This window comes from Scyliorhinus canicula, chromosome 14, assembly GCF_902713615.1.
Source record: "Scyliorhinus canicula chromosome 14, sScyCan1.1, whole genome shotgun sequence".
In the NCBI taxonomy this organism is placed as follows: domain Eukaryota; kingdom Metazoa; phylum Chordata; class Chondrichthyes; order Carcharhiniformes; family Scyliorhinidae; genus Scyliorhinus; species Scyliorhinus canicula.
Genome location: NC_052159.1, coordinates 7,349,747 through 7,369,084, shown reverse-complemented (window position 1 = coordinate 7,369,084; position 19,338 = coordinate 7,349,747). Strand labels below are relative to the sequence as shown.

General features: G+C 47.8%; 1 protein-coding gene across 1 annotated transcript; it reads right to left on the bottom strand.

Moving 5' to 3' along the window:
• Positions 1–12,673: 12,673 nt before the first annotated feature.
• Positions 12,674–19,037, bottom strand: LOC119977688 (olfactory receptor 52E2-like). Its single transcript, XM_038818870.1, has 2 exons — positions 18,837–19,037; positions 12,674–14,130 (listed from the first exon to the last, which is right to left on the bottom strand). Exon 2 carries the CDS (start codon positions 14,106–14,108, stop codon positions 13,164–13,166), a length of 945 nt encoding a protein of 314 aa, XP_038674798.1. The 5' UTR covers positions 14,109–14,130; positions 18,837–19,037; the 3' UTR covers positions 12,674–13,163.
• Positions 19,038–19,338: the final 301 nt, after the last annotated feature.

Genomic DNA, 19,338 nt, shown 5'->3' with positions numbered 1-19,338 from the left:
AATCCACGCAGACACGGGGAGAATGTGCAAACTCCACATGGGCAGTGACCCAGAGCCAGGATCGAACCTGGGACCTCGGCGCCGTGCGGCAGCAATGCTAACCACTGTGCCACCATGCTGCCCTCCATGCTTATAATTTTAATGGTTTATTCATAATATCTATAAGCTCCTCTCAATAGCTATTGGCAATTTCATCACTGGATGTCTGATTATATATTACTTCCTCTAATCGCCTCATTGAAACACTCTGTCTCACTCATCAATAGTCTGTATTCTTTTCTCCATTTCAATACTTACTATGGTTACCTCTCATTATTGAGTGATCAGAATAGTTTAATATCCAAGGGTAAATATGTTTGATGGCAGCTTTGTTATCTTTCTGCATTCAGCTCAGGAAACAACAAAATGTCATGGGAGATTGTTCAATAGGGAGCAACAGTCCAACTTGAGCCCAATTATGAGACACTTTGTCAAATGTTTGCATTGAAAGCAATTAATTGGCACGGGAACAAACAAATTATAAACTTAAATGCCTGGTTGAAAGAGTGGTGTGGGAGGCAAGGGTTTCGTTCATGGTGCACAGGCATCAGTGTTACGGACGCCTGGTCAGATAATAATAATCTTTATTAGTGTTACAAGTAGGCTTACATTCACACCTCTTTAACTTGTGATTATCCCTCTCTCCAGTCGCACCATCTGGACCTGTAAAGACTTAATTACCTGCAAAGACTCGCATTCAAATTATCATCAGCTTTGTCTATATGTGCTGTGTTTGTGTATCCTCTTGACTCACCCGATGAAGGAGCTGTGCTCCGAAAGCTTGTGATTCCAAATAAACCTGTTGGGCTTTAACCTGGTGTTGTAAGACTTCTTACTGTGCCCACCCCAGTCCAACGCCGGCATCTCCACATGATGATTTTGTTGTTGTTGGAAATGGCCTCTGTTCATCGATGAGCTGCGATCCCTTCCGTTTCTCACATGCCTTGTGTTGTCAGGGTGGTTACTCTATTTGCAATGCAGCTAGCCAGATTGAAATGTGAGTTCACACGTCTCCTGTAGATCCTCCTAAGAATGCCGGGTTTTTAACACACACTGAGATCAATCAGCCTTCTGCTGAAGACAGAGCTGAGGCAGGGAGATCAGAAGCTAAAGGAACGTGTGAGTTTTATTCAACCGTGTCGGAAGAAAGGGTTTGGATTGACGAGAGGTCCGGAAGTGCTGGGAAAAGAGGCAGCTGTTCTGTTGGATTGGGCTGCACTTAAACCAGACCGAGATCCATGTCACAGAAACAAGGCTGGGATACTCCGTCCACTCACGCCGGCGGGATACTCTGGTCCCGCTGGCAGCGGTGGTGGGGTCAACCTGGATCGGAGAATCCCGGCTAAAGAGAATCTCTAATTAGGCCATTTGGCCCTTCGAATCTGCTCCACCATTCAATACGATCATGGCTGGCCCTCTATCTCGACACCACACTCCTGCGCTCTTCCCATATCTCTTGACACCTTTAGACTCTAGAAATCTATTTCCTTCTTAAATCCATTCAGTGACTTGGCCTTGTTGCTCGTTATGCTTTTCTTTAATTTGCTCTGTTCTAATTACCTTTGCTCAAGAGTCGCCAGGTATCTTTCTGATACCACCACAAGGTTCAAAGCCAAGTACTGATCAATAACTCGATACACCAGTTAGTAAGTTTGAAATCAATACACATTTATTTACACACAGTCAATTATTACTCATGCATAAACTCTATTCACTAAACTACAACTACTACTAAAGCCTATACTTAGCTTCGAGTGGCCCACTCAGTCAGAGGAAGAATGGCCGTTGTCCGGTTCTGATACAGCTGGCTTCGAACTGGTATAGAATAGTAGCTAGGAGCGCCTATCTCGTAGCGTGCGTTGACCTTTAGACTTACTTGGTTGGTGCTTGGCGGGCCTCTCGTCGCTGAGAGCCAAAGGTCAAGGTGAAGTTCAAGAGTTCTTCCGAGAGTTTCAGAGAGAGCATTCTGACCTTGGGGACTCTGTTTTATAGTCCAAAGGGTTTCTCACCCTTCTGGGCGGACCCTGAACTTGGTCCCAATTAATTGGACCATGTCCCAATCGTTTGTATCGATTCTCTCCAATAATGGGGTCGTTCCCCGATCCACTGGGTGGGCCCTAGGTAACCGCTGGTCTGCCTTTGTTTTAGTCTCCACTGGCGCCGGGGAGTCTGCCCTAGTACCGATTGTTTCAATGTTTCTCTTTTGTCCCCGGAGATAGCTCATTACTATGCTAATGGCTTGTAGTATCAGTTCTGTCTGGGTTCTGCAAGTTCCAATCCACAGGAAACCTTGTACCTGCTTGTTTTGCTAGTGCTGCCCAATTTTCCCTGTACTCTTCGCGAGTGTCCATTTTGGAATCGGGACGTGGCCACCCCAGGTGGCTACAGCCTCCACGGCTTTCAGTGGTAGAGAATTGCACAGGTTCATCACCCTCTGAGTGAAGAAGCTTCCCCTCCTCTCAGCCCTAAATGGTCTGCCCCGTATCCTTAGACTGCGACCCCTTCTTCTGGCTGTATTGCGACCCTGTGTCCCGATGAATTGTATAACTAGGGATGTGAATAGAGCTTTAAACTAAAAGGTGTGGTGGGGAGGGGGGTTTCAGCAGGTGATGGGATACTTAGAAAGCTGAAGATAAAAGTCAAGACAATAGATCAATGGAACAATTTGACTAATGCCAGGCTGAGGAAGGGACAGAGAATTCAACAGTAACAGTGCATCAGCGAGTAATGTTTATGCAAAATGTGGTAATGGAAAATAAAATTAAAGGTTCTTTATCTGAATGCAGGAAGCATTTGTGATAAGACAGAAAAGGCAGCCACTTTATTGGCACGACATCCACCACCTCCAACATCCACTCCCTCTGCAGTGGCAGCCGCGTGTACCATCTACAAGATGTACTGCAACAACGCACCAAGGCTCCTTCCACAGTACCTCCCAAACCAATGACTGTTACCATCTAGAAAGTCAAGGGCAGCAGATACATAGAAACACCACCACCTGCAAGTTCCCCTCCAAGCAATACACCATCCTGATTGGAAATATATCGCTGTTCCTTCACTGTCGCTGGGTTAAAATTCTAAATTCTCTTCCCAACAGCACTGTGGGTGGTACCTGCACCAGATGGATTGCAGCGGTTCAAGAACGCAGCTCGCCACCACCATTTTCTCAAGGGCAATTAAGGATGGGCAATAAAAGGGCAGCACGGTGGCGCAGTGGTTAGCCCTGCTGCCTCACGGCGCCGAGTTCCCAGGTTCGATCCCGGCTCTGGGTCACTCTCCGTGTGGAGTTTGCACATTCTCCCCGTGCTTGCGTGGGTTTCGCCCCCACAACCCAAAAAGATGTGCAGGCTCGGTGGATGGGCCACGTTAAATTGCCCCTTAATTTGAAAAAATGAATTGGGTTGTATTTTCTAAAAAAAAAAGGCTCGTCTATCCAGACATGCCACATCCCGTGAATGAATGAAAAGAAAAGTGAGTAGGCAAGGGGGTAGCAGATGGAGTGTAATGTAGGGAACTGTGAGGTTATTAACTTTGGTAATAAGAATAGAAATTAAAAATAGTTTTAAAATGCATGAACCTGTAAATGTTGATATTCAGAGGGACCTGGATGTGCTCTTACAGGGACGCCAGGAAGTTTACATGCACATACAGCAAGCAAATGGCATGTTGGACTTTATTGCAAGGGGATTGGATACACGAGCAAGGAGGCTTTGCTTGAGTTGTACAGGATTTTGGTGAGACCACTCCTGGATTCTGTCTGCAGTGTTGGTCTCCATATCTAAGGAGGCCTTAGAGTGAAGTTCACTTACAGTGAAGTTTCACTCGATTGCTTGCTGACTTGTGTGAAAAAGCACTTCTTGACATCCCTGTCTAATTTTAAGGTAACGCCCCTTGTCCTGCAGTCCTTTTCAATTGTTTGCCCGAGGCCAGGTCTGACCCACAGTATCACCACTTCCACCATGCGCAAGGGCAAGGAAGCCGATCCTGAATCCCCCCCCCCCCAGCCGGATTGGAAGTCGAGCCCTGTGCCGTTGGTACCAATTTGATCCAGTCCTTGGAATGTTACATTCTGTTGAAAATGCTATCGAAATGCAAGTTGCTGTTCGTGCAGTCCATGTGATGGAGATAAACCCACAGTGCTGTTAGGGGGTTCCAGGATTTTGACCCAATGGCAGTGAAGGATTTAGATTTATTGTCACATGTACCAAGGTACAGTGAAAAGTATTGTTCTGCGTACAGTCCAGGCAGATCATTCCAGACATGAAAAACATAGGACATAATAAATACACAATGTAAATGTATAGACAGACATCGGGTGAAGCATACGGAGTGTGGTGTTACTCAGTAGGGAAGATGTGTGAAGAAATCAGTTCAGTCCACAAGAGTCTGGTAACAGCGGGGGGGGGGGGGGGGAAATCTGTTTGTGAATCTGTTAGTGCGTGTTCCCAGACTTTTGTATCTCCTGCCCGATGGAAGAGGTTGGAAGAGCGAATAACCTGGTTGGGAGGGGCTTTGATTATGCCAGATGATAGGTTCTTGATTAATAAGGGGATCAGGGGTTAGGGGGAGAAGGCAGGAGAATGGGGATGAGAAAACATCAGCCATGATTGAATGGCGGAGCAGACTCAATGGGCCAAGTGGCCTAATTCTGCTACTATGTCTTATCATAGAATTTACAGTGCAGAAGGAGGCCATTCGGCCCATCGAGTCTGCACCGGCTCTTGGAAAGAGCACCCTACCCCAGGCCAACACCTCCACCCTATCACCATAACCCCACCCAACACTAAGGGCAATTTTGGACACTAAGGGCAATTTATCACGGCCAATCCACCTAACCTGCATATCTTTGGACTGCGGAAGGAAACCGGAGCACTCGGAGGAAACCCACGCACACACGGGGAGGACGTGCAGACTCTGCACAGACAGTGACCCAAGCTGGAATCGAACCTGGGACCCTGGAGCTGTGAAGCAATTATGCTATCCACAATGCTACTGTGTTGCCCTTATGGTCTTATGATCTTGAGGCTGTGGCAGCAGGTATGGGTGTGTCGGAGGCTGTTGGGATAGAATGGCCGATATATTTCCACGTCAGGATGGTAAGTGAGCTTGTGGGCTAAGGCGAAGAAGGCATGGCTACCAATGGTGGAACATTGAAAATCTGCGTTGTTGATACTGCTTAATGGAATTAGCACTGATGATCTGTGGTATGGGTAAGGGAACATTTTGGACCAATTCTGGAAGGCACCAACCCACAACTTGCATAACTGAATTTGGAGAGGGGTGGTGATGTTCCTCTAATTAGCAAGCCAATATCATCAATTGTCGCAAAAAACCATCTGGTTCACGAATGTCCTTTAGGGAAGGAAATCTGCCGTCCTTACCCGGTCTGGCCTACATGTGACTCCTGACCCACAGCAATGTGTCTGATTCTTTTTTTTATTTTTTTATATAAATTTAAATTAACCAATTATTTTTTCCAATTAAGGGGCAATTTAGCGTGGCCAATCCACCTACTCTGCACATTTTTTGGGTTGTGGGGGTGAAACCCACGCAGACACGGGGAGAATGTGCAAACTCCACACAGACAGTGACCCAGAGCCGGGATCAAACCTGGGACCTCAGCGCCGTGAGGCGGTTGTGCTAACCACTAGGCCACCGTGCTGCCCAATGTGTCTGATTCTTAACTGCCCGTCTGAAATGGCCGAGCAAACCACTCACTTCAAGGGCAATTAGGGGTGGGTCAAAGTGCTGGTCCAGCCCAGCGATGCCCATCTGCTGTGAATAAATAAAGGAGAAATCAAATTGCTGCAGCAAGATTTTAAGTCAAATTTTTGATTGCTCGTCAAGCATTATAATCCCTAAGCCAATATGCCCTAGTATCATTCCCATCTGCCTACCAGCAATATAAGGGATGAAATGTGATATATCCTGCCAGTTCCCTCACTGTAGCTGGATGGATATCCTAGAATTCCCAACTAAACACCATCGTGGAGAATTCTGCTCCGAACTACTGGCCATGGGATTGTCAACATCCAGGTGAGAGGGTAGACAGGGCCTCAGCCTAACATCACATCTGAAAGGTGGCACCTCTGACAATGCAGCACTCCCTCAGTGCTAGCAATGGAGCGGCAGCTGAAAGTGTTCTGCTCACGTCGCTGGGGTGGAACACGGGACGCACAAACTCTTGATTCAGAGGTGAGAGAGCTGTCAACCCGGTCATTGAATCGTACAATCCCTACAGTGCAGAAGGAGGCCATTCGGCCCATTGAGTCTGCACCGGATCTTGGAAAGAGCACCCTACTTAAGCCCATGATTCCACCCTATCCCCGCAACCCCACCTAACCTATTGGACACTCAGGGGCAATTAAGCTTGGCCAATCCACCTAACCTGCACATCTTTGGACTATGGGAGGAAACCGGAGCACCCGGAGGAAACCCACGAACACACGGGGAGAAAGTGCAGACTCCGCACAGTCACCCGAGGCCTGAATTGAACCCTCGTTCCTGGAACTGCGAGGCAGCAGTGCTAACCACTGTGCTACCGTGCCGCCAGAGATGGCCACAACCTCTGAACGCAGTGCTTCCAGTCTTAGTTATTAATGCTAGTTTGTTATGTACTTGCAAGAAATTCATTATCAAATATTGAATAAGCACATCAAACATGCAATCTAACTTCTAGGGCAATAATCACAATTTGGCCGCACTTTTGCCTTGAAATTGCATTGAAACCACCACGTGCGGAATTCTCTCCCTCTGCCTTGTTAAGGAAATGGTCATTAAAAAAAAAATTCAAATAGATCCAGGATATGCGGACTGTCTACCAATGTTGCAGGATGTGATTTCAAAGTTCTATGACTTAACGGTTAAGTCTTAACCCCTCCAGAAACACTGCAGACGTCAATGTACAAGTCAAACGTTGACCCTCCAGAATCGGGGCGGGGGGGGGGGGGGGGAGGGGGGGGGGAGGGGTCGACCTCCACGGAAAGGTGAATCGCCGGTGTTGGTGTTGTTGATCGCCATCTTGAGGGGCGAACAGCAGCCGACGCAAAGAATGGGCATTCCTTAAAATTCCTCACATCTTTGCAGCACTACCAGTATGGCCGGCTTGAAAACCCTTGTGCCCAGTTAGAAGGTACTAGTCCAGGGGTGGGCAAACTACGGCCCGCGGGTCTTTATGCGGCCCACCAAGTCAGAAATTTTTTTTTTTAAAAACATTTTTTTTTAAGGTTAATGGGGGGGGGGGGGGGGGGGGCTGTTGGGTTACTTACTGGTATAGGGTGGATACATTGACTTGATCATTGCTCGGCACAACATCGAAGGCCGAAGGACCTGTTCTGTGCTGTACTGTTCTATGTTCTATGTTCTATATGAGGCGCCCAGAATTATAACCGGGTGAAGAATTATTTTACTTAATATACTATGCGGCCCTTTAAAATTGTGAATTTCTGAATGTGGCCCTTGCACGGAAAAGTTTTCCCACCCCTGTACTAGTCAGTAAAACATGCATTCGTGGGGTGTGAAATTGACACTGACTACTATTATGAATATAGCATGTTGTGGCTGCAAATAGGGGCTGACTTACACACCACCAAACAAAATACTATGGAGCTGGATTCTCCGTTCCTGAGGCTAAGTGCCGCTGCAAACGGAGAATCCGCGGGAGGAACATCATCATGAACCGCTCACCGATCGCGGTACAGGTGAGGGGCTAGCACCACCGCCATGTGACACTCCGGTGGATCGCACCGAAAACGGCCGGAGAATGGCCGTGTCCCAGGCCGCGCATACGCAGGGCAGTCGCACGGTAAAACATGGCACCGGCTGTGCTCGAACCCTAACCCGCCAACAGCGACCCCAAAGCCCACTCCCTTTCCACCCCCTACCAGTCCCCCAGACCTAGCAGAAGCCCCCAGTCACGGATCGCGGACAGGTATGGCGGCGCTGGACATTGTCCGCAGCTGGCACGCGGGTTCCCGACCGCTGGGGCTACACGTGGCCCACACCATCGGCAGCTCGGCCCATCGGGGTAGAGCATCGCTGGTGGTATGGCCGATGATGCGCCAATGGTATTGAAGCAGCGCGCATAGGGTAGCACAGTGGCATAGTGAGTTAGCCCTGCTGCCTCACGGCGCCGAGGTCCCAGGTTCGATCCCAGCTCTGGGTCACAGTCTTTTGTGAGTTTACACATTCTCCCCGTGTTTGCATGGGTTGCGCCCCCACAACTCAAAGATGTGCAGAGTAGGTGGATTGGCCACGCTAAATTGCCCCTTAATTGGAAAAGAATGAATTGGGTACTCTAAATTTATATATAAAAAATAAACATCGCGCACCGCGTGTCACGATGACGCCGGTTTGGAGAGGGCAGAGCATGGCAGACGTGCGTCAAACCGGCGCCAGCCCCGATTCCAGTGTTGGAATCCATTCTCCGCCCGATCGGCGATCACGCTTTCAGCGTCGGGCTGCGGAGAATCCATTGCAATTTTCTGGTGCTAGGTCGACATGTTTGCTGCAATTTATAGCAATAGACTATTTAATGAATAGGCCATTAAAAATAATATCTAAAATACATTTCATTGTGTCAGTGCACATTAACAAACTTTACATCGAGTCAATCTGAAATGTTAGATGTGGAAATTTAATCCAGTGTTAGAGTTCATTCCCTGTTTTGCCTTTGAGGGGTGTGTTAAAATGTTAATTCCTGTTCGCTCAGGTTGAACGGTTCCATTGCAAACTTATCGGGCTGAGAAACGGATTTAATATTCTTTCGCACTCAACCACGACGTTATTTTGACACTTCTCATATTTCACATCCAATCCTGCAGCTCCAATTCTGTATCAATGTTCCACTGCTCTTAGATATGAATGCGTCCCATAGATGCTTTCAAATAATTTGCAAGGTAATTTAAAGCAATGAATGCACAAACAATCCTTCACGTGTATCGCTTCTACAGAGCCTTTCTCTTCCATGCGGTAGTATTTTCTGTTGACTGCTGTTAGGCTCTGGTGCTGACTCTTGCTCTCAGACACAATTGCACATTGAAAGGTGTAAGATTCCTGTGTGGGTGCCAGTAAGAGGCAAGGCGAGGGTTCAGCCACGTTGCTGTCAGAGCACAGACTTTCTGCACTCTAACTTCAGTGCATTTACGCTAATACCTTTGTGTGCAGTTAGAATGCCTGACTGAAAAACAGCAAACTCATTCAACTGCTACATCATGGAGTGGCCATTCGACCTTCGTGTCAGTGCTTGCTCTCTGAATCAACGATTCCCCAAGAGCCATTCCCCATCTTCTCCCCTTAACCCTGCACATTTTTCCTTTTCAGAGAATTCCCTTTTGAATGCTTTGACTGAACCTGTCTCCACCACACACACAGACAGTACATTCCAGATCCTAACCACTCGCTGTGTGAATCTGTCTCCACCACACTCACAGACAGTGCATTCCAGATCCTAACCATTCACTGTGTGAATCTGTCTCCACCACACACAGACAGTACATTCCAGATCCTAACCACTCGCTGTGTGAATCTGTCTCCACCACACTCACAGACAGTACATTCCTGATCCTAACCACTCGCTGTGTGAATCTGTCTCCACCACACTCTCAGACAGTACATTCCAGATCCTAACCACTCGCTGTGTGAATCTGCCTCCACCACACTCACAGACAGTGCATTCCAGATCCTAACCACTCGCTGTGTGAATCTGCCTCCACCACACTCACAGACAGTGCATTCCAGATCCTAACCACTCGCTGTGTGAATCTGCCTCCACCACACTCTCAGACAGTACATTCCTGATCCTAACCACTCGCTGTGTGAATCTGTCTCCACCACACTCACAGACAGTACATTCCAGATCCTAACCACTCGCTGTGAATCTGTCTCCACAACACTCACAGACAGTACATTCCGAATCCTAACCACTTCCTCAATGAAAAGGTTCTTCCTTATATCGCCGTTGCTTCTTACATCAATTACCTTAAATCTGTATTCGCTCGTTTTCAATCCCTCGGCCAGTGAGAACTGTGTCTCCCTAACTACTCTTTCCACACCCATCACAATGGTGAACACCTCTATCAAATCCCCGTTTCTTCCCCAAGGTCCCATCTTCTTCAATCTATCAACACCACTGAAGTTCCTCGTTCCCGGAACTGTTCTCCTGAATCTTTCCATGGATGGAATGGTTGCAATGTTTCGTCAGCAAAATAATACAGTAGAGGGAGGTTGGTGAAATCCAAGGAAAATCCTTGTGGGATGTATTGGTGGCAGCTAATCCGCTACTTTCTGTTTGGGTATCAAGACCACTTCTGAGTCTTGACCCCACTCAGGTCAGTGGCGTTCTGGCAGAGGAGGTCTCCTGGGTGGTCAGTTCGTACCCTGTCTCTGTATTTGCTGCCCAATTAAGGACGGTGGGTGGAGTAGGGACGGGGCGGGGGGGAAGGGGCAATGGGAGGGCTGGCATTCTCCATCAAGAGAGGTCAATGCTCCTGAGGCAGAAGGTAAACATGTGGGTGCGTCAACATGTAGCCCCTCTCAAAAAGCTGCGGAATATTCCACACATCGACGTCCTAGAGCTGTTTGAGTCACTAGTGTGGAGTAGGGACGCCCACCACAAGAATGTTTTTAGCCACCTCAGCCCTACAGTTTGGTCACTGGAGCCTAGGCAGCAGACAGCAAGAGACGAAAAGACCATAAGTCATAGGAGCAGAAATAGGCCACTCGGCCCATCGAGTCTGCTCCGCCATTCAACCATGGCTGAAAGTTTTCTCATCCCCATTCCCCTGCCTTTTCCTCAATAAGACCATAAGACATAGGAGCAGGACCCTCTGACCTCCCGCTAGGAAGCTGCCTCCAGTTTCTGGGTTCCCGGCTCAGTGGGGAGTCCACGTGTTGCCACCCCAGTGGGGAGTCCACGTGTTGCCACCCCAGTGGCAAATGGTCTTGGGGGGGGGCCGAAATGGCCATAGTATGACGCCCATCTCCATGGAGAAGGTTGCCAATTCCCTTGGCAGCTTGTCCCCTGGAAACCCATCTGGAGGATGAAGAACATCAGGGAGCCTGCCCCACCTCCAAGGTGCCTTGAACACTCCACAGCCCAAGTTAAGTGTCATACCCGCTGCTCTCAGCAGCTGACAGGAGAGTTGATAGTGCTGCAATCACTCGACAGGATTGTCCATTTGAAACCAGGCCAATGTTTTTTATTCCTTCGTGGGATGAGGGCATCAAGGCCAGCATTTGTTGCCCATCCTTAATTGCCCTTGAGGGCGTGGACAAAAAGCCACCTTCTTGAACTGCTGCAGGCCATTCTGTAACCGTTTGGTACAACTGAGTGGCTTGTTAGCCCATTTCAGAGGGAAGTTTAGAATTAACCATGTTGCTGTAGGTCTGCAGTCACATCTAGGCCCAACCGGGCAGATTTTCTTCCCTCAAGGACATTAATGAACCCAGATTGAGTTAAAAAACATAAGAACATAAGAACTAGGAGCAGGAGTAGTCCATCTGGCCCCTCGAGCCTCCTCCGCCATTCAAAGAGATCATGGCTCATCTTTTGTGGACTCAGCTCCACTTTCCGGCCCGAACACCATAACCCTTAATCCCTTTATTCTTCAAAAAACTATCTATCTTTACCTTAAAAACATTTAAGGAAGGAGCCTCTACTGATTCACTGGGCAAGGAATTCCATAGATTCACAACCCTTTGGGTGAAGAAGTTCCTCCTAAACTCAGTCCTAAATCTACTTCCCCTTATTTTGAGGCTATGCCCCCTAGTTCTGCTTTCACCCGCCAGTGGAAACAACCTGCCCACATCTATCCTATCTATTCCCTTCATAATTGTATACGTTTCGATAAGATCCCCCCCGCATCCTTCTAAATTCCAACGAGTACAGTCCCAGTCTACTCAACCTCTCCTCGTAATCCAACCCCTTCAGCTCTGGGATTAACCTAGTGAATCTCCTCTGTACACCCTCCCGCGCCAGTACATCCTTTCTCAGGTAAGGAGACCAAAACTGAACACAATACTCCAGGTGTGGCCTCACTAACACCTTCTACAATTGCAGCATAACCTCCCTAGTCTTAAACTCCAACCCTCTAGCAATGAAGGACAAAATTCCATTTGCCTTCTTAATCTCCTGTTGCACCTGTATACCAACCTTCTGTGACTCATGCACTAGCACACCCAGGTCTCTCTGCACAGCGGCATGTTTTAATATTTTATCATTTAAATAATAATCCCGTTTGCTGTTATTCCTACCAAAATAGATAACCTCACATTTGTCAACATTGTATTCCATCTGCCAGACCCTAGCCTATTCACTTAACCTATCCAAATCCCTCAGCAGACTTCCAGTATCCTCTGCACTTTTTGCTTTACCACTCATCTTAGTGTCGTCTGCAAACTTGGACACATTGCACTTGGTCCCCAACTCCAAATCATCTGTGTAAATTGTGAACAATTGTGGGCCCAACACTGATCCCTGAGGGACACCACTAGCTACTGATTGCCAACCAGAGAAACACCCATTGATCCCCACTCTTTGCTTTCTATTAATTAACCAATCCTCTATCCATGCTACTACTTTACCCTGAATGCCATGCATCTTTATCTTATGCAGCAATAACAGTAAACAACAATAACAGTTTAATTGTCATTATTACTGACTTTATTCCAGAGTTTTATTGAATATAAATTCCACCAGCTCCCATGGTGAGATCTGAACCCATGGCCCTGGGCCATGAGTCCGGGACCCTGGATTACTAGTCCATTGAGATCACCACTTTGTCACCCAGTTAACCTATCTGTGTAGCTCTCTCCAAGTGCAAGTTATCTATTTCTCGCTACTGATTTGGGTGAACCAGGTAAGTGTTTCCAGTACCTGGAGCTTTCAGACTCTGGACTGTTTTTAACAGTAAGAAATGTTTACATAGGTAACTCCCATTCTAAATGTCACCTCCCTAGTTAATAATGGAAATACAGCAAACAAAGATAACGGGGACTGAATGACTCTTGTCCAGTTAACCCTTCCCCTCCAACTCTTCTTCATCGGAAGACCACGTGTGATCGGTGTGTAAGGTCACTGTCGGTGGACGACTTTAGACCCAACACAGGGCAGCAGCTGAACTGATTCACGATCTGTCTGCAATTCTCCCCCTGCCCAGCAGTTTGAGGAAGCTTTTCCTGATTTCCTTGGTCCTCACGCCGTAGATGATGGGATTGAAGATGGGTTGGAAAATAGCGAAAGTGACGGCCACCACAAAGTGGAGCTCGGGAGAGAAGATGCTGGGGATCAGGTACATGGTGAACTCAAAGAGGGCGCTGGTGTAGAACAGTATCAGGACGCAGCAGTGGCTGGTGCAGGTGTTGAGAGCTTTGGTGCGGGCCTCCCCCTGGCCAGTGTAGAAGGCCACCTTGAAAATCTTAAAGTAGGAGATGATAATGAGAGAACTGTCCGGCAAGGTGATGAGAAAGGACAGTGGGTAGGTGATGGCGTCACTCACAGTCACACCGTCACAAGCCAGCTTGGACAGAGAGCCGTAATTGCAGTAGCAATTCTGGATGAAGTTGGAGCCGCAGTAAGTGGCTTGGGTCAGTAACGTCGCCACGGCAACGAAGCACATGGCTCGGAGGAAGATAATGAGGGCCACAGCCAGGAGGACATAATGGAGCTTGAGCTTGTGGTAGTTAAAGGGCTGGCAAATGGCCACATAGCGGTCATAGGCCATAGCTACCAGAAGCGTCGATTCACTCAATGCCGTGCAGTAGACGAAAAACATCTGGGTGACACACGCCTCCAGGGAAATGACCATGGATTGCAATGAATACATCGCCAAAATCTTGGGGATGGTCACGCTGCTGAGGACGATGTCGATGCCAGCAAGGAGGCAGAGTAGGTAGTACATGGGACCATGCAGCTTGGTCTCGGTCTTAACCAGGTACATAATGGTAAGGTTGGCTGCAATGATGACCATGTACACCAGCAGAAAAGAGATGAATATCAGTAGCTCGTGGCCATCGCCATTGGGGACACCTTGCAGGACGAACTCAATGTGGCTCAGGGCGCTGTCATTCATTTTCACCTTCACCCAGAGAGAGCTGGAAAAGAGAATGAATAAAAGGTTGATTGATAAATGGGATTGTACTTCACCAATCAACTGCGCTCCATCCAATGGGAAGAAGGCTTTTGCGTAATTTACATAAATGTAGCCAATGCTTCCTCGTCATGTGATTTGCTCTCAACTTCAAAACCAACCCACCAATTCTCCCGTCAGTCTTCGTTATCTTCACGCACCATTTATTTTACAACAGCTTGCGTTTATATCGTGGTTACCTCTAGTGAAATGTCCTGAGGCATTTTGCAAGAGTGTAATGAAGCAAAATTTGAGCAGTGTAGCACAGACAGATATCAGGGTAGCTCATAGAAATTGTGGTCAAAACAAAGCTTTAAGGAGGAGTGAAGTGAGAGATTCAGGCAGGAAATCCTAAAGTTATGAGTAAGAGACCAGAATTGGAGCTGTCTCTGGGAGGATTGTAGGATTTCACAGTTTATCTAGATTCTCAAACCTCAGCAAAGTTCTTTAAGCCTTACTTACACCCCCATTGTCCCCCATTTTTCCAGAATGACTGGGGCCAATTAGATAGCTCCTTCAAAAACTAAATACTATGGACGCTGGAAATCTGAAGTTGAAAAAGAGAATGCTGCAAAAACGGCACATCTGTGGAGAGAAACAAATTTAAAGTTTCAGGTTTTAACCATTCATCAGGGTCGATAGCTCTGCAGTTAGAGCAGTTGTACTAATTCAATTCTAGTTGGACATCACGGTGGCACAGTGGTTAACACTGCTGTCTCACTGCGCCAAGGACCCAGGTTTGATTCCCGGCTTGGATCACTGCCTGTGCGGAATCTACACATTCTCCCCGTGTCTGCGTGGGTTTCCTCCGGGTGCTCCGGTTTCCTCCCCACAAGTCCCAAAAGACGTGCTGTTAGGTGGATTGGCCGGGCTAAATTGCTCCATAGTGTCCAAAAGGTTAGGTGGGGTTACTGGGACAGGGCGGGGGAGTGGGCCTGGGTAGGGTGCTCTTTTGGAGGGTCAGTGCACATCCGATGGGCTGAATGGCCTTCTTCTGCACTGTCGGAATTCTATTATCAGAAAATGTTTGAGATGTAGCAGGTTTAAAGAAAGAACGGAGATTGGAAAGGGCCTGGGTGGGGGGGTGGTGTGGCGGGAGGGAGGGTGGGGTTGAAGGATAAACGGGAAGGTGTATATGATTGGGGGGTGACAAGGCAGAAGAGACTAAATAATATAAGATACACTTGACATCCCTCCAGGCTCAACACTGAGTTCAACAATTACAGATTGTAACTTGAGCTTTCCATTCTTTCCCAGTCAGCTTTTGGTGGTAATTGTATTTTCCCTCCTCTAGATCCATGGCAGAAAGCCAATACCCTGAGTAGCTATCGTCCTCCAATCGAGGGACAGCCCAACACAACCAACCAACGATTTGTTTTCTCACTTGACCTATTGCTGCTCCCTGTTTTCCCTCCACTGCATCTCTGACCTCCCCGCTCTCCCAACTACCTGAAACTTCTTGAGATCTTAAGATTTGGGGCGGCAGTGCTGCCTCACAGTGCCAGGGACCCAGGTTCAATTCCGGCCTTGGGTCACTGTCTGTGTGGAGTCTACACATTCTCCCTGTGTCTGCGTGGGTTTTTTTCCAGGTGCTCCGGTTTCCTCCCACAGTCCAAAGATGTGCAGGTTAGGTGGATTGGCCATGGTCAATTGTCCCTTACTGTCCAAAACGTTAGATGGGGTTATTGGGTTACATGGGCACATTGAAACATAGAAAATAGATGCAGGAGGAGGCCATTCAGCCCATCGAGCCTGCACCACCATTCAGTATGATCATGGCTTATCATACAAATTCAGTATCCCACTCCCGCTTTCTCTCCAAACCCCTTGATTCCTTTAGCCGCAAGGGCCACGTCCAGCTGCCTCTTGAATATATCCAACGACTGGCCCCAACAGCTTTCTGTGGTGGAGAATTCCACAAGTTCGCAACTCTCTGAGAGAAGAAGTTCTTCCTCATCTCAGTCCTGAATGGCTGACCCTTTATTCTCAGGCTGTGACCCCTGGTTCTGGACGCCCCCAACATCGGGAACATTCTTCTCACATCTAGCTTGTCCAGTCCCATCAGGATTTTACACGTTTCTATGGGATCCCCTCTCACTCATCTAACCTCCAGTGAGTACAAGCCCAGTCGATCCAGTCTTTCTTCACATGTCAGTCCTGCCACCCCGGGAATTAGTCTGGTGAACCTTCGCTGGGCACCCTCAATAGCAGGAATATCCTTCCTCAAACTAGGAGAACAAAACTGTACACAATACTCAAGGTGTGGCTTCACCAAGGCCCTGTATAACTGCAGCAAGACATCCCTACTTCTGTACTCAAATCCTCTCGCTATGAAGGTCTGCATGCCGTTAGCTTTCCTCACCGCCTGCTGTACCCGAATGCCAACCTTCAGTGACTTTTCCACCATGACACCCAGGTCTCGTAGCACTTCCCCTTTTCCTGAACTGTCACCAATCAGAGAATAATCCGCCTTCCTGTTTTTGCCACCAAAGTGGATAACCTCACATTTACCCGCTTTATATTGCATTTGCCAAGTATTTGCCCACTCAGCCAGCCTGTCCAAGTCACCCTGCAGCCTCTTTGCATCCTCCTCACAGCTCACACTGCCCACCCAGCTTAGTGCCATCTGCAAATTTGGAGATATTGCATGGAATTCCTTCGTTCAAATCATTAATGCGTATTGTGAACAGCTGGGGTCCCAGCACTGAACCCTGCGGTACCCCACCTGCCACTCTGAAAATTACCCTTTTATTCCCACTCTGCTTCCTGCCTGCAGACCAGTTCTCTATCCACGTCAATACATTACCCCTAATAACATGGGGTTTATTTCTGTTCATTAATCTCTTGTGTGGGATTTGGTTTAGCACATGGTTTGGTGAGGCTGGTTTAACACACGGCTAAATCGCTGGCTTTGAAAGCAGACCAAGGCAGGCTAGCAGCACGGTTCAATTCCCGTACCAGCCTCCCCAAACAGGCACCGGAATGTGGCGACTAGGGGCTCTTCACAGTAACTTCATTTGAAGCCTACTTGTGACAATAAGCAATTTTCATTTCATTTCAAAGTCCAGATACACAACATCCACTGGTTCACACTTGTCCACTCTACTGGTCACATCCTCAAAAACTTCCAGAAGATTTGTCAAGCGTGATTTCCGTTTTGTGAATCCATGCTGACTTGGACCGATCCTGCCCCCACTTTCCAAATGCTCAGTTATTTCATACTTAATAATTGATTGCAGCATTTTCCCCACCACCAATGTCAGGCTATCCGGTCTATAATTCCCCGTTTTCTCTCTCCCTCCTTTTTTAAAAAGTGGGATTACATTAGTTATCCTTCAATCCATTGGAACTCTTCCAGAGTCTCCAGAATGCTGGAAAATGATCAACACTGTGGTGAACTCAGCCCAACGCATCACACAAGCTTGCCACACTCCCATTGATTCTGTCTACACCTCCCATAGCCTCAGGAAGGCAGACAGCATTGTCAGAGACCCCTCCCACCCAGGCTTTGCCCTCTTCCAGACCCTTCCATCAGGCAGAAGGTACAGAAGTCTAAGAACCGCGCATCCAGACATAGGAACAGCTTCTTCCCCACAGCTACTAGACTCCTCAACGACTCCCCCTCGGACTGATCTGTTCCCTGTAAGAACTCTATTCACGACGCCCTGTGCTGCTCTTGCTCATGTATTTGCTTTGTTTGGCCCCTTGTTCCACACTGTAACCAATCACTATTTGTCGATGTATTGTTCGATCATTCTTTTTGTCTACTACGTATATACTGTGTACCTTCCCTTGGCCGCATATACTTTTCGCTGTCCTTCTGTACATGTGACAATAAATCAATCAAATCAACGCTTTGAGAGGGTTGGTGCAGACGGGCCGAATGGCCTCCTTCTGCAATGCAGTGATTCTAGGATTCGATTCTATCTCCTCAAAGTCTCTCAGATCTCGAACTTTCTTTTCTCCAGTTCTGATGAAAGGTCAGTCAGAGCTGAAACGTTAAGTGTGTCTCTCTCTCCACCGGACCTGCTGAATAATTCCTGCATGTTCCTTTTCTCAAAAAAAAAATTATTTTGCCTCTTGGAGGGGGGGGGGGGGGGGGGGGAGCTGGCACGGGTTGGACGGGCCGAAGGGCCTTCTGCGTTACAGGAGTCCACAAAAATCCACGGCAAAAAAAAACAATCTATGAAGCTGTGCCTGAAGATGGATAGAGACTGTGGCTGACAGCCCGCCATCAAGGGCTCAGTAAAAGTGGATGCAGATTTCCCCAGCCTTCCAGCTCAATTAGCAGATCAATTTCACAAGCTGCTTGCCATTTCCACTTGGAACCAGTGAGAGAGGAGCAAATCTTCCCGGGCAGCCTAGCATATCAACTCCAGTGCATCACCCTCCACTTCATCACCCAGATGAGTGTATTAAGAATTTTTTTAAAAACAGGTTGATGGGATTGTACAGATGGTGCATGTTATGAATTTTGACCAGGCAACATTTCCCCAAATCCTCCAATTGGTTACAATTCCAGTTATTCAGTCACAAAAGCATTTGATAAAACTGCAATTCCACGCAATGCAAACCCAGGGTCAACATAAACGTTGCCCCCAGGGTCGGTCAGTTTCTAGTTTTCTATCAAAAAGGAAAGAGCGAAAGAGGAGAAGTCACAGAATAGCTTGCCTTGGGGTTTGCCTTCTCGTCTTGACCGCTCACGCTTCGGTTTCCAAGCGGGAATCAATCCTGGGAAATGACAGCAACCTCCTTCCTCACCGGCAGCTCCTCCTGGGACCCAGAGTGAGAGGCTGGGAGAGATCCCAGGCAAAGTGCCCTGTTCCACTGACTGCCTTCAGCTACTGATTGGCTTCATCAGCCCAGATCGGCCACGCCAGATGGGCTATTTATTTAGTCATTGGAAACACTCCAGAGAATTCACGGAAGTTTTTTTTTCAATACAGGCAGGGTTCCTGATCAGATCTGTCAATCAAATGGTTGCAGGGATGGAGGAAGTTGAACGGTGTGGGCAGGGAGTGGAGTTGCTCTGCCTGGAACAGGTCAGGGGAGATTGAGCTGAGGTTTCAAGGGGCTTTAGAAATAGTAAATGAGGAAAACCCCACTGATGGAGGGGAAGTGACCAGAGGGTACCGATTTAGCATAATCATAGTCTTAGATTTATTGGGGTCGA